The following is a 22,042-nucleotide window of genomic DNA, read 5'->3' on the forward strand; positions in this document are numbered from 1 at the left end:
GCAATCGAGAGCAAGGAGGTCAGCAAATTTAGTGCTGTCCTCCGTTCTTCTGGGTTGGTTTTTTTCCCTTCCATCCTTACTTTATCATTGCCCCTCTTCCCTTGCTCAAGGGCTGGCAAAACTACTCCCGCGTGCTTGCAAGGGAGAAATGTCTCGCCAGATATTGTCAGCTCTACTCACAAAACTCTGGGGTGTTTTCTAACCATGGCAGGGAGAGCTGCCAACAACAGGCGCGTTAGCTCTCAGAAGCACTTGAAAGGAGGAGGCTGCAACGCAGGGAAAGGACAGAAACCATACAGGCTGGGACGCATGGCTTCTGGGCACGGTTTGCACCCTAGTCCTCTGACGGAGGAACATGGAAGGCCAGCAGAGGCTGGTGAAGCCCTGGCTGAGGTGTAAGACACATCAGCACGTCACAGTATCGCTTCTGCCGCTTGCCTGGGGAGCCAGATCCTCAGCACAGAGCCTGCATGCAAGGAAATGTCCCAGGACAGAGAGGGTGAGCTATAGGTGTGTGTCCCTGGGGACCATGGCCACCCAAGCTGTGCAGAAAAAACAGGCAACTTCAGGACCCTCACTTGTTCTTCCCCTGCCACGTGCCGGTGCCCAAAACCCCGTGGAGGGGTAACACATTTTCCAGGTGAGGAAACTGAGTCACAGAGGTGCCCAGACCAGCGAGGTGCCTGAAGAGGTCCCCCTAGGCAGATTTTTCAGCAGACACTAAAGCCCTGATGATGCTACAGGGCTGCTTCTCTGCACCTCACCATGCACTCACCATCCTCCCCGTCACAGCCCTGTGCGTCCTGCAAGATCCCTGGCCCTGCACAAGCTCAGTGAGCCCACCCTGGCCATCCCCAAGGCATCCTCCTCCCCTGACACAAAGCGTCCAACATAGCCAGATCAGGAGAATCTCCCCCAAAGCTATGAAATGTCAGAAACGTATGGATTTTGCCCGCTGGCTTTGGGCTTCACAGCTTCCCAAAATTCCTGAGGTGTGTTTCATGGAGTGGCCACTGGCTACCCCAGCAAAGAGGCTGGAGTATGTCCCATGGAGCCACACCACCACAGGGAGGGGCTTCATTTCACAGATACCCTGCGGTTTCCTCTCTACAGCTCTCCAAAACATTGCCTTCATGTTATCAGTCAAATAAAAGCCTTTAAATAGTGAATCATTTCCAAGGAAGGACAGAGGCACAGAGCGAGTCAGGCTGTGAGTGCCTCTGGTCCAGCTCCTGCCCTGAGCAGGGTCACTCCAGAGGTGGATTAGGCTGCCTGGCATGAAATAATTTCACCCTGAAACCCAAAAACTTTCTCCAAGCCCTCCGCTTTTTGCCTGCGCACAGGGAGGGGCTCTCCTGTGGGCTTTCCCAAAACACACAAAAGGGAGGAGATGTTCACTTCAGGCACTGAAACCTGGATGCCCTTATCCACTGCCATTACCGAAAGCCCTCCTTTTTATAATTTCAGGAGCACAACAAGCAGCGGGAACCTCGTCATGGATCATCCAGCTTCCTAACGTCACCTGGGCAAGAGGGGATTGAAGCAGCCACACACCACCCCTCAGCAGCATGGGGCCGGTCTGGCCTGGCCATGCCACCAGCTGGCACGACCTGTGCCAGGGAGGGACATGCCACCATCATGTCTGGAGTTCCCTGGGCAGCCCTGGACCTACAGCAGGGCTGCTCCTGCCTTCTTACCCCCGGGGCCGGTCCCCTGAGCAGCGTGACTTGGTGGCACATCTGGTGGCGTTGGGAAGGTGGCAGTGCAGCCGGCCGGGCAGCTTTTGTCCCTGCAGACAAAAGGGACAAGAGTCAGGCTGCACCAGGGCGAAAGCATCCTCCAAACAACGTGGCCCGACACAATGCAAGGTGCTCCCCCAATTTTGGCAACCCCTCAAAATCCTTGCAAGGGTGATGGAGCAAAAATGTTGCAACTGGAAATGTGCACCTGTGACATGGGAGGACTTGGGGGCAGAGCCCATGTTGTGTCGTGTTTGCACAAGGCAGAAGGTTTCAGAGTGGAGACCCCCAGCAGCACCCCCAGCCCCATGCTGGCTGTGGTTGGGTGTTTCAGAGCCTGGTGTTCACGCAGCGTTCACCACGTGGAACACATTGAGGGGAGCTCCAAACCTCGCGCGTAGCAAAGGTGCACGTAGCGGATGAGCAACCCTTCCACCAGCAGCAGCTTGGTCGCTAATGCCAGGATACGCAGAGCATTTTGCTACCTCCACTCGCAGCAGCACGTTGCTTACGTTCCCAAATGCGTTGCTTAGCTTATCATTATTTAGCAGCTTTTAAGAGAAGATCCTGCTCCCTTCCACCCCGCTGGTGCTGGTCGCTCACCCTGTGCCCACCACAGCAGGTCCCCATCACGGGGACAACCACGCAGGCGCTTCAGCATCACCCAGCACCTATGCCAGAGATGCCTCCGCCCCAATTCCCTAAGCACAAGCTGATCCCAGCACTGCTGGGAAGCAGCTTTTCCCAAACCCTGGGACCAGCAGACCAGGGCCCTCCAGGGCACTTGAATTTTCAGGAAACCATCACCTTGTGCTGGGAAAGTCGCAATAAGAGGGTTTACTCCTTGGTGGCAGAGATGCATGAGTCATCCTCCAGCCTGCCCTTGAAACGGAGCCAAAAAAGCTTTTACCCAAAGCAGCCAGCAATAAGATACCAGATCTGGAGCTTCAAGATTAACCCCTTCCTGGGAGACATCAGCTGCTTGCCCTTACATGTGGACCCTTTCCCCTCCTCCAGTCAACACCGGGTTTCCTCACCATGTGTGCCCAACCAGGCTGGTGGACATGATGCCAGTGCTCCCCCAACAAGCCCAGGGGGTGGGGGGGCACATGCCACGAGACCCTGGTGATGGGCTGCTGCTGGACCAAAGGGGATTGGAAATGCACCACCACCCCGGGGATTGGCATTTCTCATCTGTGTATCTCACTGCAAAGCTTACCCAGCAAACAGGCCAGAGGCTGGGGCTCAGCAAAAGGAAGAAGCAATGGAAAAAATTCAAGGCACTTTGTTTTGCTGTTTTCAGAGGAAAACTTTTAATCCTTGCATTTTGGAAGCCACTAACAAAACACAGCTCCTGTAAAGGGCTCCCCATCGATCATCGTGCCAAGTCTTGACAGGCTTTCCCCAGTTTGGGGGGGAACTTGCCCACCGGAAAAACACGTATTCCCCCCTCAACAGAAACCAGCCCTTTGAGGACACTCAAAGGAGGGACTTCCTGCATTAAAAAGTTTTTCTTTTTGCATTCTCCCCACAGGCAGTCAGAGAGGTGCTAGCACCCAGCTTGCCTGCCAGCCTGATGGAAGGTGGTCCTGTTTCTGTGGTGTGGGAAGGTGAGAGCCTCAACCCATGCCAGTGGGCATGGGCATTGCTGTGCCAGGATGGGGCAGGAGGATGAAGGATGTCCCCAGGTATCACTGCCCCAGGGCTGGCAGTGAAGGGTCCACCCTGGGGACATGGATGCTGTCCCCCAGCCTGGCATGCGTCTCCGGCATCCCTGCAGCCTCCATGCAGGGAATGATACCCTGCGGCTGCTGCATGGGATGCCAGATGCTGAAACAAGCCTGTGCTCTCCTGGGCCATTGAAAAGAGAAGGGAAAGGAGCTGAGGACTGTACTTGTACCCACTAACCTGGGCTGGAGTCCCCTGCCACAGCCCCACGGACCCGGGGCTCAGGCAGCACAGGGGCTGAGCATCGCTCGACCCACCCCAGCAGTGTCTGGCAGCCATTTCAGCACCTGCACGGGCTTGCTCTGAACTTCACAGCGGTGCTACACCTCCCCAGCCATCATTTAAAGTGAGCTCAGATGGGGCTCTCACAGCCTCCCAGAGGCCGATATGGAAATGCTCCTAGAAAGCATGGATGAGGTCACAGAGATTTTGGGTGCCACCTTCACCTCCCACGGGGATCTCCATTCCCAAGGTGCTTGCTTACAGCTGGAGCTGGTCTGCAGTAAGTGCCGCTATCCATCCCCTCCACCCTCAGGAACCCCTGTCCACCTCTAAACCCACCCAAGATCCTGGCACAGAGCAGCGTCTGGTGCATCCCCCACCAGGACCACCCACTCCCTTGCTATTGCATCCCTGGGGATGCACAGATGCTCTCTCCTCTTGCAAGGATGGAGAGAACGCACCGTCCACAGCTGCAGGCCAGGAAAGCCTGGGACACCTGCACCACACTGTGTGGCCACAGCACCCAGCTTCACCCCACACCCCCAGCACCGTGGGAGCCCCTGGGGCATTCTACTCCGAGCTGCGCCATCTGCCCCAGGCTCGTTGTGCCGCAGGCTGGGGGAGGAGGCCGTGTGGCGTGGGGCTCTGCGCCATTCCCGGGGGGCCATGCAGCATCCGCACTGGGGTGGGGATGTTCTGCAGCGCAGCGGCCACCAAAGGATGCTGCACAGGGCTGGGCTGCTGTGAGGAGGGTGGCACGGGCCCCCCCACCTCCCCAGGATGGGTCAGCAAGACCTCATCCAGACCTGGGGGGACCCGCCGGGAGGAGCTGGGCAATAAATGCTGCCCGCTGCCCCAGGAGCGATACCCAGACAAACCTACCCCTCTCCATCTAGCTCCTGTGATGTGGGGTGATGGCTCCAGTGGGGAGCAGGGAGCAATCCCAGAGCAGGGCACCCTGTGCTCCCATGAGGCACGTACCGATGAACCAGCCTAATTTTAAAGGAAGGACAGAAAGGTCCCGGCTGGAGAAAGGGTCTTCCCGGGAGGTGATTTGCCCAGCTGTGGGGGAAGCTTGGAGGTGTGTGCTCCAGGAACAGGGCCTGGGCCCCCTTCCTCCCCCTAGCACTGATGTTGGGGTGCACCTGCCCCGGCTGGGTGCACAGATGAGCAGCTCGGTGGGTGCTTGGTGACCAGCAGGCCCGAAGCCCAGTCTCAGAAACGACCACCAGACAGACACCAGCGGGACCCTACAGGATGCTCGCACCAAAAGCCACCACCCGAAAGCCAGCGGCCAGGGCTTGCCTGCGCAGCATCCCTGCCGTCCCCGTCCCCACCCGCACTTCTCCCTGCAGCGGCGGGCAGGGGGCTCGGCGAGCTGCCTGCCGTGGTGTCCCCCCACTTGGGGGCCTGGGCCACCGGGAAAGCACTTCGGGGCTTGTTTCGGCAGCTGCCAGCCCCTGCGGAGCTGAGCAGCATCCCAGGCTGGGAGGCAGGGTCCGGTAACTCAGCAGCCTGGCAGAGGCGCGCACTCGGGGAGGTGGCCGGGAATAGGGGGGACCCCCAGGGCAGGGACATGGGGGACTCACCGCCCTGCCTTTGGAGGGTGCTCACCTCCCGCTCCCGGGCTGGGTCCCGGAGCGGTGCCGCACCGGGAGCCGCCTCCTCGTCCCGGCGGCTGCGTGTGTGCGCGTCCGCTCCGCCACCCCGGGGGCTCCGTGGGGGGCTCACACACAGAACACCCGCCCCAGGAACGGACCCTGCCGGAGCGGGGGCGAGGGCAGCGTGCGGCGCCCGGGGCTGGGGCAGCCCCTCCGGCACCGGGAGCTCCGTCCCGGGCCCCCCGAGCCCCTCCCCCCCGCCCAGCAAACGGCGCCCCCGGGAAGGCGAGTCCCTACCTGTGCCGGGCGGACGGGCCGGGCCGGGCCGGGCGGGACCGAGCGGGGCCGAGCGGGGCAGCGGGAGCGGCGCCGGGCGTGGGGCCGGGAGGGCGCGGCGGGGATCGCTCCCGGGGAGGCGGCAGCCGGAGCCGAGCGGGTGCGCCCTGCCCGGCCCCCCCGCAGCCCCGCCCGGCCCCCCGGCCCTGCCCGGCCCCCCCGCGCCCTGTCCCACCCCCTGCTCCTCCCCAAGCCCCGGTCCTCGCCCCTGCCCCTAAGCCCACCCCAGCCGCACTCCTACCCCGGCCGTTGCCCCTGCCAGGTCCTAGCTCTCCCCCCGCCCCCTTCGCGCCCCTGTCCCTGCGCTTTCCCAGCCCCGATCCCTGCCCCAGCCTCTGCCCTTGCCCCGCTCCAGCCCCTGCCTGTCCCCTAGACCCTGCTCGAGCCCGAGCCCCTGCCCCTTCCCCAGCACCAGACCCTGACACTGCCCTTGCCCCTCCCCACTCCCTGCTCCTGCCCTGCCCTTCTGCTGCTACAGCCCAGCCCCTGCCCCAGCCCCTACCCCAGCCCCTGCCCCTGTCCCAATCCCTGCCCCAGCCCCAGTCCCTAGGGGATACTAGCCCTCGGGCCTCGGGGGTTGCCCCCCCTGTGTGAGCCATCCAGTGGGAGGCTGGGGCGCCCTGTGCTGCCAGCACCCTGCCCTCTTTGCACAAACGCACCTGCCATCCCGGGCCTGGCACCCCTGGGTGCTGCCCCAGGCTGGAGGGAGCCCGGCCAGTGACTGGGGCTGGTAGCGGCAGCAGGACTTTGGTAAGGAACAATACGGTGGGGGGGGTGGGAGTCCCAGGTGACACTGCTCAGGGGGATTAAGGCCCACCCGGTGCTCCCAGGGTGCTGGCATTGCCCAGGTGCACAGCATCACCCCGGCATGCTCCTGCACCCAGGTCCTGCTGCACATGGCCCCAGCCCTGCCATCGTCCTGGCAATCAGGGCATGGAGAGACAGGTTCCCCCCAAGGGCTGTGCCCCTGCCCGAGGGAGGGACACGCTGGGCATGGGGACCCTGCCGGCACCTCTGCTGTGGTCTTGCCATCGTCTGCAGGACCAGCACTTGCCTGGGAGGGGACACAAGGTGGTCCTTCTGCAGCACCCAAGCTGTCCCAGTGTCCTCAGGGAAGAAACTGCTTTGGGGAGCAAACATACCATCATGTAGGAAAGGACTCGGGATGTCCCCCACCTCGATCACACAGCCTGGCTCTGTCCGTGTGGCTGGGGGGAAAAGGAGGAGAAAACCCCAAGTGACATAAATGCTGGTCCAGCCCTCACCCCAGAAGTTCGGCCATGAGCATCTTCACATGGGTGTTGGGGGGCTCAATGGGATGGGAGTGGTCTGGGTGGGAAGGCCCCAGGCTGGGAAGCGGCTGCCTGTACCCGTCACAGCCCTGGGCAGGGGGGCCGTGACGACCCCTGGATATCTGGGATCCTGCTGCCGCACTTCCAGGCGGGAACATAAATACTTCAGGGGAGTAGCCGAGCCCTGTCAGGTTGCATTTGCTTCTGGCAGAGTGAGTGCTGGGAGAGGGGGAGGAAAGGCGGGAGGGGGGCAGGGGGAAAGATGCTCTCAGAAGATGCGCCGTCTCCCGGGAGGTGGGGACACCAGCTCCGGGGCCTGATCCTCGAGGGGCTCCACCTCTGCTTAGTTTCCCTCTATGGATGCTCTTGCCTCAGGGACCGATGCAGGGCCGTGGTCCAGCCTCTGTTGTCCTGATGACCGGGTCTCACCCCAAAAGCACATCTCGGGGGGGGGCTGTGCCGAGGGGAGAGGGGATGCGGCAATGTTGCTCTAAGCCCAGCAGGCACGGCCGGGACCCTCTGGGACGTGGCACAGCCCAGACTGTAACAGATGAAGGGGGGGGGGGCAGAAATAAATCTAAGCGGCTATGGGCAGCGGGGCGTTAAATCACCGGGGGGGGAGCCGGGGCGGCGGGCAGCGTCTCCCCAGGGATGCTGCCGCGCCCGCCCGGCGGGATGCAGGGCCCCGCAGCCCAGAGGCCACGGCGGATGGGCGGGGAGCTGCGGCGGCTGGAGGGAGCCGGGTGCCCCGTCCCCCCGGCGGGGTGCGCAGGTGGCGCTGCGGGGGGGTTCCCCCACCTCGCGGGCTGCCGGAGCGGCTTTGCCGGGGAGTGGCCGGGCTGCTCCTCCTCCTCTTCCTTTCCCTTCCCCTCCCCTTCCTCCTATCCGCTGCAATGTGGGCCTTGCGGTCCTCCCCCCGCCGCCCCGCACATGGATCCCGACTACATTCCCTGAGGGCCCCCGCACCCTCCTCCTCCTCCTCCTCCTCCTCCTCCTCCTCGCCTTCGCTGCGGATCCTGCTCCGGCGCGGCGGGGCCGCGGGGAGCCCCGGGACCCCCCCACACCGCGGCCGAGCAGGTGCGGGCCGCCGCCCCCATGCCCGCCGCCCCCCAGGTACGGCCTGGGCTGCGGGGGGGTGCGGGGTGCTGGGGTGCCCCCGGTGCTGGGGTGCCCGGGGAACCGGGGATGCGGGTGCCCCCCGGGATGCTGGGGATGCGGGGTGCCCCCAAGGTGCGCAGGGTGCCCTGCCTCAAGGTTAGCGGGTGCCGCGCCCCGCCACCCCCCCCCAACACCCTCCACCACGTGCACCCAAGCCCGCCACGTGAAGCAACCCATCCCTTGGGTGCTGGGGTGGGGGGCAGAGAGGTGCCCACACGGTGGGCGAAGGAGTATTTTGAGGAGCTTCACACCCTTATCTGGGGAAGGTGCCCCAGGGGCTCGTGCAACCCCATACCCTGCCTGCTCGGTGGAACCCCAAAAATGCGTTGTGCATCCGCAGCATCACTTCTGTGCCATCTGCTGCCGGGAGAGCGTTCCCCCCGCTGTCCCATCTGGGCTGCGATGGCTATGGGTCCCCGCGGAGCCGTGCCTGAGCTTGGCCACCCACATCGCCCACGGCCCTGGGTTGACAGCCAGGTAGCATGACAGCAATCCCTTGTCAAGGTCATGCCATGATAACCCAGCGATAACCAGGTTCACACGGTGATAACCGCTCGAGCTCTGCTCCCTCTCCTCTGCCTGGCTTGCACCAGGGCAGAGGGACAACAGCACCGAGTTGGAAGCATCCCCCTGGGACTTGCACCCACTCACCTCGAGCAGCAGCAGCTCCATGGATGGTCTGCAGAGGTGCAGGTGGGTCTGGCCAGATGGGTTCAGGGCTGGCATCCCTGCATGGCGGGGGGGGGTACACATGCCAGGAGGTAGGAGACAGCGCTCCCCGGAACGGGGGCACGGGGGCACGGGGGCAGCTGCACAGAACTGCATCCTGGCTGTAGCGCACATGGTTTCCTTTGAGCTGGGGGTAAAGCACGTGTATCCATTCTGGGTAAATGTGAAAGGAAGTGGGGAGCGTCTGCTTCCGAAACAGGTTTAGAGCAGGGGGTGGAAAACAGCCCACTGGGGTCCCAGCACGTGTGGCAGGGGAGCTGCCCCGCAGCGAGGTGACGATCGCTCACATCCGCAGCCCAGTTCGGGGACGAGCGAGTGATGGGGCATAGTCCAGGCACTTGTGGCTGGCAGGGGCCCCAGGCAGGCACGGCATGGCACAGCACTGGGGTGGGCATTCGGGGGGGTTTAGCCCCCTCTCCTTGCCCCTTGCCCTTCACAGCGCAGCGGGGAGGCTGCAGTGCTCCACCTGGCACCCAAGCCAGCTCTGGGCGATAGCTGGCTGGCGGTAAGCGAGCACTGAATCCCTGCCCCGTGCCCCAGGGATCTGTTAAAGAGGTAGGGGTATTTATTTAAGAGGTAGGGGTATTTATTTAAGAGGTAGGGGCAGTTTGCCTACCTGTGAGCTTGCTGGGGCAAATAGGCACCCCGCTTCCCCCTGCTGCTTTTGGTGTTGATCATGACTGGTTCTTCCCTGCCAGCACTGGCACCAGCTAGTTCCCCCAGTAGCCACGTGCATTTTCGGGGGGGGCTCTTCAGAGGTGAGGCCCCCAGTCTTGTCGTGCAGGATGGCAGAGGAGGGGCATGGACTGGGACCATGGACTTATTTTTAATGACTGTGATTAGTTGTTCTGCAATTAGCAGGGTAATCGGGTTTCTAGACCTTGCTCCCATGGCGTGGATTGGCACACGTGGATTTTTATGACTCAAAAAGCACCATTTATGGCTCAAAACCCGCCACTTTTTGAGGGAGTAGGGAGCAGTGGGAGGACACCCAGGCCAGGCCTTCTCCCTTCCCTGCCTTCATCTCGTGACTGCTAATCGGCCCTACCTTGTGCTGCCAGCTTTGCTGCAGCCAAACCTCAGGATTTGAATATTTAATCCCCCTCCAGACCATGAACCTCATGGCATTTTGCATTTTCCCCAGGCCAGGCGATACCACCCGAGCATTGTGACCTGCCGGGGGACTGCCGAGGGCCAGGGGATTGCCAAGGGGCAGCTGCTTTTCTGTGGCTTGGCTAACGTCCCGCCGACTGCCCAGCTAGTGTGATAACAGCACGGGCGGCTCTGCGCCTGGTGTGCACATTAGCTCGCTTTGACAACCGGCGCAGTGCCTGTGGCTGCTGCCGTCTCCCCCGGAGCTTCCTCGGCACAGGGCATCTGCATCCCTCTGTCTCCAGGTCTGCAGCAGAGTGACTCGGCTCAGGGAAGTGTTGCTTTGGGGAGGGGGTAAAACCCCACTGACTCTTAAAAGGGAGAAAGAGGAGGTGATGGAAGCCAAGCATGCCCTGCTTCAGAGCTTGGTGCATCCAGGTTCTTTTATACCAGATTTATAAATGCTGCCCAAAATGCGCCCCCCCCGGCTTTTGCACAGCGAGACATGCAGTTGCTTTTCTTCTTGCAAGAACATGTCCTGCGGAGAAGGTAGTGGTATTTATTTGCCTTGTGATTCTGGAGGAATTTGAGCCCATGCCAAATGCTTTCTCCCCAGAAACTGCAGCGGCGTGGCTTTCGATGCGTCGGAGAGCGCCTGCGGCCAAAGAGGGGCTGCCTGGCCCGGCAAAGCCCATCTAGCTGACCGTCCCCAGGATAACACTGCTGTCCTGCTGCAGAGCCGGCGGAACCATGCCCAAGAAGGATGATGATGCCAAAAAGCCAGCATCAGAGACGCTGCCGGACCAGCGCTGGAAGCTACAAGTCTTCTACCTCTGCTTCTATGGCTTTATGACACAGATCCGGCCCGGGGAGAGCTTCATCACCCCGTATCTCCTGGGGACTGACAAGAACTTCACACAGCCAGAGGTGAGTCGCGGGCAGCGTGTCCTCCCTGACATCCCCCTTTGCGGCCACAGTCACCACCCTGGGGCTGGCCGGAGCATCCTCCTGTGGTCCTGGGGCATGGAGGGGTGCAGGTGTGCCACGTCCTGGGCAAGGTGGCACGTGGTGAGGCGTGGCGATGCTTTTTGGGAGGGAGAAGGTGGTGCAGTATGGGTCCAGGTGGCAGCATGTCCCCATCTCACTGGGCTGTGAGGTCGCCCTGTCCCCAAAGTCCCAGGCTGAACTTTCCCTGGCGTAAGACCGTGTGGCCAGGGTGGCAGCCAATTCTGGGGGGTGATGCCTGAACCCTGCCCACCTGGGCAGCCAGTGGGATGGCGGGGGGTGGCTGGGTGGGGGGGGTGGCTGGGAGGAGCCCCATCCCATCCCACCAGCGAGACCCTCCCATGCTGGCGCGATGCAGAGTGGGGGGCGCGGGGCTGGGCACCACCAGGCTGCTGGCAGCGATGGGGTTAGATGAGGAAGGGCCATGTGTTGTTGTCCCCTGACCAAGGGATGCTGGCCCCAGTCCAGCAAGCTCTGCATCTGTGGGAACGCTGCGTTCTCGGCACAGGAAGGGGGCAAGGGTCAGCCAGGCCCCCAGCCGAGCACGCCGCAGGACACATTCTTCCCCAAGGAAGCGCCACGATGGTAGTCAGCGGCTGACGCCCACCCGAACCGCGTTCCTCTGGGCTGGGGGCACCCCCCAGGGATGTGTCCCATGCTTAGCCCCTCCTTGCACGCACGGCAGGTGACCAACGTGATCACACCGGTGCTGACCTACTCCTACATGGCCGTACTGGTACCCATTTTCCTGCTGACGGACTACCTGCGCTACAAGCCCGTGCTGGTGCTGCAGAGTCTAAGCCACATCTCCATTTGGCTGCTGCTTGTGTTGGGCACCTCTGTCCTGGCCATGCAGCTGATGGAGTTCTTCTACAGCATCACCATGGCTGCCCGCATCGCCTACTCCTCCTACATCTTCTCCCTTGTCACTCCATCCCGCTACCAGCGTATGGCCAGCTACTCTCGCTCTGCTGTCCTCCTGGGTGTCTTCACCAGCTCAGTGCTGGGCCAGCTCTGTGTCACCTTGGGCGGCGTCCCCTTCCTCACCCTCAACTACATCTCGTTGGGCTTCGTCAGCTTTGGCCTCATCCTCACCCTCTTCCTCGAGCGGCCCCGGCGCAGTCTTTTCTTCAACCAGCCCGAGGGGGCTGCTGACGAGGCTGCACCCGCTGAGCTGGACGAGATGGCTGGGGGGGGTGGCGGTGGGGGGACGCGGGGCTGGCGGGAGGCGGTACTGTGCCGTATGCTGCGGGAGGTGGGAGTGTTGGCCAGGCAACCCCAGCTCCGGCTCTGGTCCTTGTGGTGGGTCTTCAACTCAGCTGGTTACTACCTGATGCTGTACTATGTGCAGATCCTCTGGAACGAGATCTACCCTGCCACAGACAAACGCCAGGTGTACAATGGAGGGGTGGATGCTGCCTCCACGCTGCTGGGTACGCTTGCCTGGGCTGGGGACACCAGATATGTGGGAGGACACCCCGGTTTGACTGCTTCCCCTGGGAGTGGCTGGGGACACCGGGGATGCAGGGGGACACTCCCATCCTGCTGCATTCCTGCAACTGGCGGTCCTTATGGCATTTTGGGGGATGCAGGGAGTGGCAGTAGTGATGAGATGAGCATCATTAGATGAGATGAGCATCACTAGGCTGGGGAACACAAGGTGGTCCCAAGCTGGCGAGGTGCTCACACCATCCTTCATCTCCTCCCCAGGGGCTGGTGCTTCTTTTGCTGCTGGCTATGTGAAGATCCGCTGGGCGCTGTGGTCAGAGCTGGTGATCGGGGTGGTGACAGCTTTCCAGGCGGGGCTGCTCCTGTTGATGAACACTACTAGCAACATCTGGCTGTGCTACACTGCCTACGTTCTCTTCCGTGGCTCCTACCAGTTCCTGGTACCCATTGCCATGTGCGTGGTACCCCTAGGGAGCTGCTCCCACCCTGGCAGCCAGGCTGGTACCAGGGGTTCACTGATGCCCTTCTCTTTCCCAGTTTCCAGATCGCTACTTCCCTCTCGAAAGAGCTCTGCGCACTGGTCTTCGGGGTCAACACCTTCTTCGCCACCGTGCTGAAGACCATCATCACCATCATCGTGGCTGACAGGAGGGGCTTGGGCTTGTCTGTGCATCCCCAGGTAAGGACGGGGGGACATCCAGGATGGAGGTGGTCCCCTAATGGTGTGGGATAAAGGTGGGGCTGCAAGTGTCATTCTCTCCCCCTTCCTCTCGCAGTTTTACGTGTATTTTGGTTACTTCACACTACTGGCAGTCACCTACCTGCTGTCAGCTGTCAGCGTGGGCATCCGGCACAGCCGCCACAAGCAGCCAGCGGAGCAGGCCTCGGCCAAGGAGTTGTGCCAGCTCCCCGCTGAGGTGCCAGCACCGGAGAAGAGCCTGGAGGCAGGCGCCGTGTGAGCCTGAGTGCTGGCACTGTGACCCCCGGGGCTGGGTCGCAGCTCCATAAATGAGCATCACTGTCAATGTGTACTTGGTCTCCTGTCCCACCGTCTGTCCTCTGCGCCGGTCCGTTGAGGACATAACCCCTTGGGATCAGTTTTCTGATCCGTGGGGGCAGGGCTGTGCCCCCCCCCCCTCACAACCAGAGCAGGGGCAGGATGCCCACGGCTGCCACCACCAGGTACGATGCTGGGGTCCAGGGGGTCTCCCGGCTACCAGCTCCCCATCATCGTGCAGAGTCAGGCTACAAGAGGATAACATTTCTTTATTCAGTGCCTTTAGAAAATGGTTTATAGAACACAACTGTCAAAAAAAAAAATAAAGATCCACAGGCTTTAAATTGCATTAATTACACAAAATACAGTAGACTGTAAGAAATGGAGACTGTGTGACTCGCACAGCTTTTATGGTAATAATTTCCATACAATAACAAAAAGCTAGTTACAGATTTGTCTTTTCTTTCTTTCTTTCTTTCTTGTTTTTTAGCACCTTGGTTTTGCCCACACCGGTTCAAACCAGCTTTGCTGTGCCTTGGCCCTTGGGGCGCAGCAAAGGTGGCATGGGGAGGGGGGGTGATGGCAGTGCCCTCGGTACCACATGTGCTCAACACGCACATGCACGTAAACACGTGCCAAGGGCGTGCTTGGCCCCACATCGGAGCCACCCCATCGCCCCGCTCCCGGTGCTGGCCTGCGTGTGTCTGTACCCGGGGTGTGGGGGCACGGCTGGGAGTCCCGAGGGTGTGCAGAGGGGATGGGGGCGACCAGACCCCCTCCCGTGGGCTCGTGAGCTTGCTGGCTGTGAGGTGAACGTGAGGATGATGATGGGGGACTGGGTGGAATGGTCCTTACCTGGGGAGGACGGAGACCATCTGGGGGAGCCCAGCACTGCCACGGGATGGTCCCTTGCTTGGGTGGGATGCCGGAGTTTTGGCTGGAGAAGACCCCCTGGCCCCAGCAGCAGGGATTTGGGTCTGACCCCAAGCTCCTGGCGAGGACATTGCAGGGCTGTGGAGTGGTCAGAGGAACACCCCCAGGCTTTCCAGGAGGGCACACCGCATGGCAGCACCAAAATCTCCCTGCTGAGCATCCTCCTGCCCAGCCACCCCAAAAAGAGCATCTGAGCTGAAGTGGTTAAATATTAGGCGTTAGAAGTGGAGCGAGAGGAGGGGGAGGAAGGCAGCCAGCCCACAGCTGCCCTGCTGCAGGTGGGACACTAGCCCCTGCCAACCCAGGGCAGGGGCAATGGCAGTACTCTTTGGCTTCAGGTCTGCGGGAGAAGAAAACCCTGTGGGGCGAGGGTGGGTGCATGGAGGGGGCTGAGGACCACAGAAGTGCTGGGGTGCAGGCTGGCCCGACCCTCCCCAGGGAGATGCGGGGTACCCAGGGGATGGGAAGGTGTCACTTTTTGGCAGCAGTCATGAAGCTGTTCTCAATGCAGAGGACGACAAAGGTGTGCTGGCAGCTGCTGGCCACTTGCTCCAGCAGCTTGCCAGAGCCCAGCGAGGAAGCCTGGCCGGTGGCGGTACGCTCCTCTGTCCGCCACGTCTCGCAGTAGCTCTCAGGCAAGCGCCGGCCCTTGGCATCTGAGCCGTGCCACACACTCTTCTGTGGCCTGGAAAGGAGAAAGGTGGGGGGCAGCTGTTGGCCCCCACGTTCTAGACCCCATCTCCCCTCTTTCCCCATCATTCAATCCTGCACTCACCATCCCGCATCCCGCAGCACATCCCGGCCATCGAAGGAGAGGATGCGGGCGCCGGCTCGCAGTGGGGCCCCACTACCCGTGAAAAGGGCTTCCCAGTTACTGAAGAGCACTTCGTCCTGGTGGAGGGGGTGGAGAAAGGAGGGGGGGGGGGGGGGAGGGGGGAGTGTCAACCCTGCCTGCACCCCGAGAGCATCGCCCCAGCAGCCTCCAGGCAGGCGATGCTTCATGGTCACTGCCATGCAGAGAGATGGAAGCTTTGGGATGCCCTGCATCCCTTGGAGCTCACAGGGTGCTGGGAAGGGGATGGGGACACACAAATACCCGGAGGTTGACGATGGGCACGGCGGCACGGTCGGCCCTGCGCACGATGCTGTAGAGGTCCTGCAGGCGGGAGGAGAGGAAGGCGCGGAAGGTGCCGGCCAGCCCGACCTGCCGGGCTTGCTGGAAGCACTGGAAATCAGCACCTCGGATGCCACGCATGCCGCCGCTCAGCGGGGCGTTCAGGGCCACCAGGTGAAGCTGCAAAGAAGGGACAACAGGGCTTGAGGGACATACATGGCTTTGGCCACTGTCACCACCTCCTGTCAGTTGGCACTTGGCACTCACAGCGGGCTGGAAGTCCTGGTGCACGTGGGCAGCCACGGGGGCTGGATCCGGCCGGCGGTGGATGTAGTAGCTGTTGAGAAGCTCGTGCTGGTGATGGAGCAGAGGCTGCTCTGGCAGGCGGTGCTGGTTGGCCACCACCTCATCCCCACGCCAGGGTCGGGCAGTGGGTGGTAGGCCATGGTTGCGGAGGGGATGCAGGGGTCCATGGGGCTGGAGCGGGGACTGGGCACCAGCATAGTGAACACTGGGTGGCTTGTCATACACCTCGTTGTCCTGGGGATGGAAGGGGAGACAGGCTGAGGGTTGGCGCTGCCCAGGGTGGGGATGGGGATGAGGATGGAGATGGGGATGGGGATTGAGGTGGCTGGGGATGGATGGAGATGGGGATGGGATGAGGAAAGATGAGCATGGGGGACAGGGGACTCACCAGAGCTGAACTGGGGATCAGGTTGTGTTCCTCCAGCTGCAAGAGCACAGCACATCAGATCCCTGCTGCCCCCCTCTCCTCTTCCTTGCGCATGGGTGGGGGACCCCCAAGCATCGCCAAAGGACACCACCGAAACCCCAGGGCGATGTCATCTGCACTCCCACAGAGCCAGACAGTGCAACCCAAGACGGGGTGCCTCTCCAGCCCCCACCACTCACCAGCACCCGTCGGAAGCCCCCGCGCAGGCGGACGTAGAGCTCTTGCCGGTCGGTCAGGAAGACAAGGCTGCCCTCAGGCAGCTCGTTTGCGCTGCTCAGCATCGCCTGGTAGGTTGGCAGGGCACGCAGCTGCAGGCACAACCCAGCGGGCGGCTCAGGGCTCGGCCAGCCAGCCCATGGGCAACCCTCTGCCCAGAGCCCCGACTCACCCCCAAGGACACCGTGCTAGTGCCTGGCGGTCCGGGGGGTCCTGGTGGTCCAGGGGGTCCAGGGATGCTGATAGCTGGGAGTAGGGAAGAAGGGTGGAATAGAGAGGGCTGCAGCACAGGGAGGGATGCAGGGGGTGCAGGGAGGGATGTGAGGGTGGCAGGGCAGGTACTCACCTTGTCTGTGGGGACCTGGGAAGGAGGGTGGCCCAGGTGGCCCAGGCGGGCCAGGAGGGCCCTGCCGCCCCTCGTATCCGATACCAGGGGGGCCCTGAGGTCCAGGAGGCCCTGGTGGCCCAACGATACTGTCCCCCTTGGGACCCTAGGCAATGCAAAAGAGCATCCCTGGAGCAAAGCACCCGGGGATGCTGCCCGCACCCCTGCCCCTCTTCGCACCCTGTGCCACGGGGTACTCACCGGCAGCCCAGGGTAGCCCTGGGGCCCTGGAGGCCCTGGCAGCCCAGAGACGCTGGGACCATAGAGTGGGGTGCTGCCCGGCTCTCCCTTCTCACCCTTGGGACCTGCATCTCCCTTGTCACCCTGCGGGATGACACAGCCTTCGGGTGAGCGACTGGGGCGCACCCTGGTACCCCAAATTGTGCTGAGTGCCAGCCCTGCGAGCCACCACCAGCAGGCAAAGGGCTTACCCGCAAGTTGGCACCGAAGTGACTTGGGTCGTAGGGGAAGTGGCCTGCGGAGAGGGAGAGGAGGGAAGAGGAGAGCCGGGATGGGCAAGAGCCACCCCCTGCCCACCTCTACCTGCAGGGACCTGTCACCTACCTGGGGGTCCCGGGGCTCCTGGATCGCCTTTCTCTCCCTTTTGTCCTGGAAGCTGGTGGAAACCTGTGGGGTGCAGCAGAGATGCCATTTCAACATTGCAGCATCCTAGCCCCAGCTCTAACAGAAGGGGTCTGCCCTCCTCCCCCCCACCTCCCCTCCCTCCTGCCTTGCCGGGGTCCCCAGACTGCTCAGAGGGGGCTGGGACTCCCTTACCAGGGAAGGCTGGCAGCATGGGATGGCCAGAGTCGCTGAAGGCCTGCAGGGATGCAAAGGAAGCAGCTGCAGAGACAGCAGCATTCTCGGGGGGACACCCCTCAATGTGATGCTGATGACAGCCTCATGTACCAGCCCTGGCTGGGATGCCACCAGAGCATCCTCCATCCCTTCCAACCAGGCAGGGGGCACTGGGGGGACAGTCACCAGTCCTCAGCACCCCCATCATGGTGACCATGTTGTTACTCACATTGCTGCTGTCATAGACTATGCTGCCAGGTGGCCCAGGGGGGCCAGGAGGTCCTGGGGGTCCTGGGGGACCCTGCAGGGGGAAAGAAGATGTGTCAGGGTTCTGCAAAGTGGACAGTCCCTGTGGAGGGGACACTGGAGGCATGCCCTGCCCCAGAGGAGCAACCAGTGAGGCATGTGCCCTTTGCCAAAGGGATTTGGGTCCACAGGGAGATCCTCAGTGCGTCTCCCCAGCTCTGCTGGGCCAGCGGTCAGGGGAGGGGGCTGCACCAGTGCTCACCCGCAAGCCCAGCATGCTACTGACATCCGCAGGGTCACCTTTCTCGCCCTTCAGCCCATTCATGCCAGGACGTCCCTGTGGATGAGTAGCACAGGTAAGCCTCCTCCCTATCCCCTTGCCAATCCTAGGGTGACGTCCCTGGTGTCACCTCTGATGCCCCTGCATCACCTCTGACACCCAGGCATTGCCTCCGACACCCTGGCATCACCCCGTCCCTTGGGGATATGACAAGGTTTGGGGTTCAGCAAGTGCAAGACGTGCAAACAGGGTAGAGGGATGTGGTGGACGAGGTGGAGAAGGACAGGTGGAGGGTGGCTGAGGGGACAAACAAACCAGGAGTAGGTCTTACGGGTCTGCCCGGAAAGCCGATCTCTCCTTTCATCCCTGCTCGTCCCTGGGGACCCTGCAGGGGAGAGAAGATGAGGATGAGGGTACTCAAGAGTGGGGGCAACCCCTTGCCCCACTGCCCTGGATCAGCCCCGTTGCTCCCCAAGGGATATGAGGAGGATGGTGATGGTGACTTACCGAAGGTCCCATCGGTCCCCGTAGCCCTGGCTCCCCCTTCAGACAGTGGAAAAGGAAAGGGCATCACCACTGGGACCATGTGGCACCCATTGCATAGGGATGTGCCCCCCCCCCATTCCTGCAGCACACCCACCTTTTCTCCTTTCACCTTCGCAGTGACCACGGTCCCATCGGGGCTGATGATGACGCCAGGCTCCCCCTTCTCCCCCTGCAAGAGAGACAGAGGCATGAGAGGAGATGAAGGGACCAGGCTCCCTCCCGTGGCAGGGCTGGCATCACCACTGGAACCCAGTGGTCACGCAGAATGGGGGACCAGGAGTGCAACCACCCCACGGGCAGAGGTGACCCAGAGCAATTACCTTCAACCCTGGGGGGCCCTGGGGACCAGATGACCCTTGGTCTCCTTTTGGTCCCACTGGTCCCTGCAAAGAGGAGCACAGAGCCCACGTCAGCCCTGACCCACTAAAAGCAGACCCCAAACCCCACCCCCCAGCACTGCTGTGACAAAGCGCGGCAGGACCGACAAGCAGAGGTTTCACCAAACCATGCCCGGAGCTTTCACCGGGGCCACCCCTGTGGTCCCCAGCCCTGCCAACAACTCACCGGGAAGCCAGCGTGACCTGGTCTGCCCTGCAGAGAGAAGCAGATGCTTGTAAGAGCAAACCCCTCCTTTCCAAGAACCTGGGTGCCCTCCAGGCACTGCTGGAGGGGTGGGTATGGGTGGCAGGAGGGCACCTACCTCTGGACCAGGCAAAACTGCCAAAGACTTCTGGAAAAAGAGACAAAATGGAGTTTTTTTACCCTGAGCTTTGCTCTGAAGAGGTCAGAGCTCCTGGAGAGACCTCCCTCAGTCCCCCCCCACAACGGGTGCTGGGCAGACCACTTCCCCCCTGCCAATTTTAGCTTCCCCCAGCTGTGGTGAAGCCAGGTGTCATCACTTACATCTTCACTTGAGAGAGTGATGACCTGTCCAGGAGGACCAGGTGGACCAGGGGGGCCAGGCAGTCCCACACCATCTTGGCCTCGCTCACCCTGGAAGACACAAGCCATCAGCCCCTGGGCCACCCCTAGCCGGTCCCCATCCTTGTCCCCAGCCTGGTGGCACCTACCTTCTCGCCGGGGCTGCCTCTGTCACCCTTGGGGCCCTGGAAGGAGGAGCAGGTAGGGGTGAACTTTTCAAGCTTGGCACCACATACAGCCGGACCCTGGCTCACAGGTAGGGAACCCTCCTGCCCACAGCTCAGCAAAATCTTTCAGGCCACCCCCCTCTGCCTGCAAGGTCCAGGCAGTGGGCCACGTTGGGACGCTTTTGGGTGGAGGTGGTGGCGAGCAGGGTGGTGAGCTGATGGCGATGGGGTCCTAAGCAGCATGGACACTCCTGACACGCAGTGAGCCTGGCCCCAGAGCAGGGGAACAGCCAAGAGCACTGGTGGTGGGGGGCGCAAATATCAGCTGCTGCAAGTGGCCCTGAAATGACCATGGGTGCCCTGCCTGGAGCGAGGGGGCTTTCGGAAAGGAGGAGCTGATGGTCTTACCTGTGGTCCGGGGAAGCCCTCCAGGCCAGGGCGGCCATCCACGCCAGGCACACCAGCATCTCCCTGCAACGAGGTATGGGAAAGGGCAAGATGCAGCACAGAGCATCCTCCCGACAGCCCCAGGTCGGGGAGCACAGGGGTCCTGCCCAGTGCCCTGCAAACCCAGGTGCTCACACACAGCCTGTCCCAACCTCCCAGTGCTCCTACCTTCAGTCCTGGCAAGCCGGGCTGCCCAGGGCTGCCGACCTCACCCTGCAAGGAAAGACATGTCAGAGCAGGAGCATCCCCGCAAGCTGCTGTGGGCATCCTGCCTGAATAGAGCCAGGCTCCTGCAGCTGGCTCTGGCAAGGGGTAAGGAAGGTGTTTGAAGGGTTCCTCACCTTCACCCCCGGCAGTCCCGGTACCCCCTGCAAGCAACAAGAAGGGGGCCATGAGCATTGGGTGGTGGCAGGGGACACCTGATGGAGGATGGAGGAGAAGGAAGGGGAAAGAGTGGAGCTACCTGTGGTCCTTCAGGTCCTGGTGGTCCAGGGGAGCCGGAGGTGAATGGCAGCCCTGAGCCCTCCATGTCGCCCTAGGTGGAAGGAGGAGGAGGGGCTGAGCTATGTCTGCTCTCCCCTGCTCCAGTTCATCCCACCCCCCCATCACAAGGGTGATCACTTACAAATCCAGCCTCGTAGCCTGGCCCTGGTGGTCCTGGGGGACCGGGAGGCCCTGGCTGCCCTCGGGGTCCGATGGGCCCGGGAAGACCAGCTAAGCCCATTTCTCCTGGGGCTCCTGCTGGTCCCGTTTCTCCTTTGCTGCCCTGCAAAGGGGACAAGAGACAAGGTGACAACGATCCCTGACCAGAGCCTGCAAGCTGGGGGCAGCGCATCCCCTCTTGCATCCCCAAACTGTCCCTTGGGACAGGGCACAGATGCTCCCCTGTCCCCAGGGCAGAGGGGCTTTGCGGGAAGGGACATTGTCCGTCTCAGGCATCCTTCAACCTGGCTGTCCTCGGATGGCCCCGGCTCCCCATGCAATGTGCACAGTGGCCACCAGAGGCTCATCTAAAATCATAAATATGATTTTTTTTGCACATGTTGCTGGCTCCGATGCTGCAGCAGAGCTCAGTGCCGAGGGGGATGCTGGCAGGCACCTCGCTGTGTGCTAGGGGTGCTGTGGCTCTTGGAGTGGCAGGATCAGTGCCTATGCCCGCTGCTGCCCTGTCTCGGTGCTGGCATCATCAAGAAACCTTAATTCTTGAGGCTTTTGCCCCCAGCTCATGCTGCGGTGGATGGGTCATCCCAAGGGGCATCCTAGCCCCCAAGGGAGGGAAGCATCCCACCAAGCCTCTACCTCCACTCTTGGGGATTCGGGGCAGGAAGAAGCTGGAGCGGGCAGGCAGGTGAGTGATGCGTAGATGGGATGTTTTCCAGCGGGATGTGGGCACCCAAACTCCCCCAAGAAAATCCTCTTTTGTGCCTCGAAACACCCTGCTCGTCTTTCCTGCCCACTTTCTGAGGCGGCAGCACCCAGAGCAAAGCCAAACGAGGGTGGTGGGAGCCCGGTGAGCATCCTGGGGATGGTCGGCAGCTCCATGCACCCTTAAGCTGTGGCATTGCTCTGCTCTGGGAGGAACTCAAATACTAGCACACCCCCTCCCAGCTCCGGTGCAAGGTGGCCCCCCATGTAGCATCCCTGCCTCCCATCTGCAACGCATGTGGGACCCTCCTAAGAAACCTGCCCCATGCACAGTACCTTGGGTCCTGGTACACCGGGGAGGCCGAGGTCACCTATGTCACCCTGGGGAGGAGGAGGAAGAGGGTATGAAGAAGCTGTCCAGCTCTAGGCAGGAGCAGGTAGGTGCTCCCCAGCCTGGGGATGGAGGGACCTGGGACCTCCTGGAGGTGTGCCAGGAGTGTCAGACAGGGGAGCCATGACATCCTCCCGAGGGACAGGAGACAC

The 22,042-nt window shown here is 62.0% G+C and overlaps 3 protein-coding genes across 39 annotated transcripts in view; 1 reads left to right on the forward strand and 2 right to left on the reverse strand.

The window, feature by feature from the left end:
• The window catches only part of PCBP3 (poly(rC) binding protein 3), a 67,661-nt gene extending 57,201 nt beyond the window's left edge, over positions 1-10,460 (reverse strand). For 5 of the 22 annotated variants that reach the window (XM_080399251.1, XM_080399248.1, XM_080399246.1 and 2 more), the window contains exon 1: positions 1,698-1,780. The gene's annotated coding sequence lies outside the window, so the exon portion shown is untranslated. Of the gene's footprint in view, positions 1-1,697; positions 1,790-5,587; positions 5,774-8,727 lie in introns of those variants that run through there. The other 17 variants (XM_080399254.1, XM_080399252.1, XM_080399253.1 and 14 more) reach the window with 9 other exon arrangements.
• Positions 7,504-13,382, forward strand: SLC19A1 (solute carrier family 19 member 1). Of its 8 annotated transcripts, none has more exons than XM_080399272.1 (7): positions 7,703-8,031; positions 8,611-8,769; positions 10,514-10,824; positions 11,588-12,335; positions 12,613-12,805; positions 12,889-13,030; positions 13,128-13,382. In XM_080399272.1, exons 3-7 carry the CDS (start codon positions 10,648-10,650, stop codon positions 13,308-13,310), a joined length of 1,443 nt encoding a protein of 480 aa, XP_080255398.1. In that variant the 5' UTR covers positions 7,703-8,031; positions 8,611-8,769; positions 10,514-10,647; the 3' UTR covers positions 13,311-13,382. The 8 variants fall into 8 exon arrangements, with proteins under 8 accessions (XP_080255404.1, XP_080255398.1, XP_080255399.1 ...); XM_080399273.1 differs by having other exon boundaries at positions 8,611-8,763; XM_080399274.1 differs by having other exon boundaries at positions 8,670-8,769.
• A 215-nt stretch (positions 13,383-13,597) lies between these two features.
• COL18A1 (collagen type XVIII alpha 1 chain) overlaps positions 13,598-22,042 on the reverse strand; it is a 72,253-nt gene continuing 63,808 nt past the window's right edge. For 6 of the 9 annotated variants that reach the window (XM_080399233.1, XM_080399232.1, XM_080399231.1 and 3 more), the window contains 27 exons: positions 21,836-21,880; positions 20,760-20,900; positions 20,598-20,669; positions 20,476-20,502; positions 20,303-20,347; positions 20,096-20,158; positions 19,670-19,705; positions 19,503-19,592; positions 19,300-19,329; positions 19,164-19,190; positions 18,920-18,982; positions 18,694-18,768; positions 18,561-18,596; positions 18,385-18,438; positions 18,036-18,110; positions 17,757-17,828; positions 17,507-17,549; positions 17,294-17,356; positions 17,161-17,204; positions 16,931-17,053; positions 16,691-16,835; positions 16,517-16,590; positions 16,308-16,436; positions 16,090-16,125; positions 15,378-15,935; positions 15,057-15,172; positions 13,598-14,966 (listed from right to left, as the gene is read on the reverse strand). In XM_080399233.1, coding sequence (XP_080255359.1) covers positions 14,753-14,966; positions 15,057-15,172; positions 15,378-15,935; positions 16,090-16,125; positions 16,308-16,436; positions 16,517-16,590; positions 16,691-16,835; positions 16,931-17,053; positions 17,161-17,204; positions 17,294-17,356; positions 17,507-17,549; positions 17,757-17,828; positions 18,036-18,110; positions 18,385-18,438; positions 18,561-18,596; positions 18,694-18,768; positions 18,920-18,982; positions 19,164-19,190; positions 19,300-19,329; positions 19,503-19,592; positions 19,670-19,705; positions 20,096-20,158; positions 20,303-20,347; positions 20,476-20,502; positions 20,598-20,669; positions 20,760-20,900; positions 21,836-21,880 — 2,496 coding nt within the window. In that variant the 3' untranslated portion in view covers positions 13,598-14,752. The remainder of the gene's footprint in view (positions 14,967-15,056; positions 15,173-15,377; positions 15,936-16,089; positions 16,126-16,307; positions 16,437-16,516; positions 16,591-16,690; positions 16,836-16,930; positions 17,054-17,160; positions 17,205-17,293; positions 17,357-17,506; positions 17,550-17,756; positions 17,829-18,035; positions 18,111-18,384; positions 18,439-18,560; positions 18,597-18,693; positions 18,769-18,919; positions 18,983-19,163; positions 19,191-19,299; positions 19,330-19,502; positions 19,593-19,669; positions 19,706-20,095; positions 20,159-20,302; positions 20,348-20,475; positions 20,503-20,597; positions 20,670-20,759; positions 20,901-21,835; positions 21,881-22,042) is intronic. The other 3 variants (XM_080399235.1, XM_080399229.1, XM_080399228.1) reach the window with 2 other exon arrangements.

The sequence above is a fragment of the Falco punctatus genome (genome assembly GCF_963210335.1).
Source record: "Falco punctatus genome assembly, chromosome: 8".
In the NCBI taxonomy this organism is placed as follows: Eukaryota; Metazoa; Chordata; class Aves; order Falconiformes; family Falconidae; genus Falco; species Falco punctatus.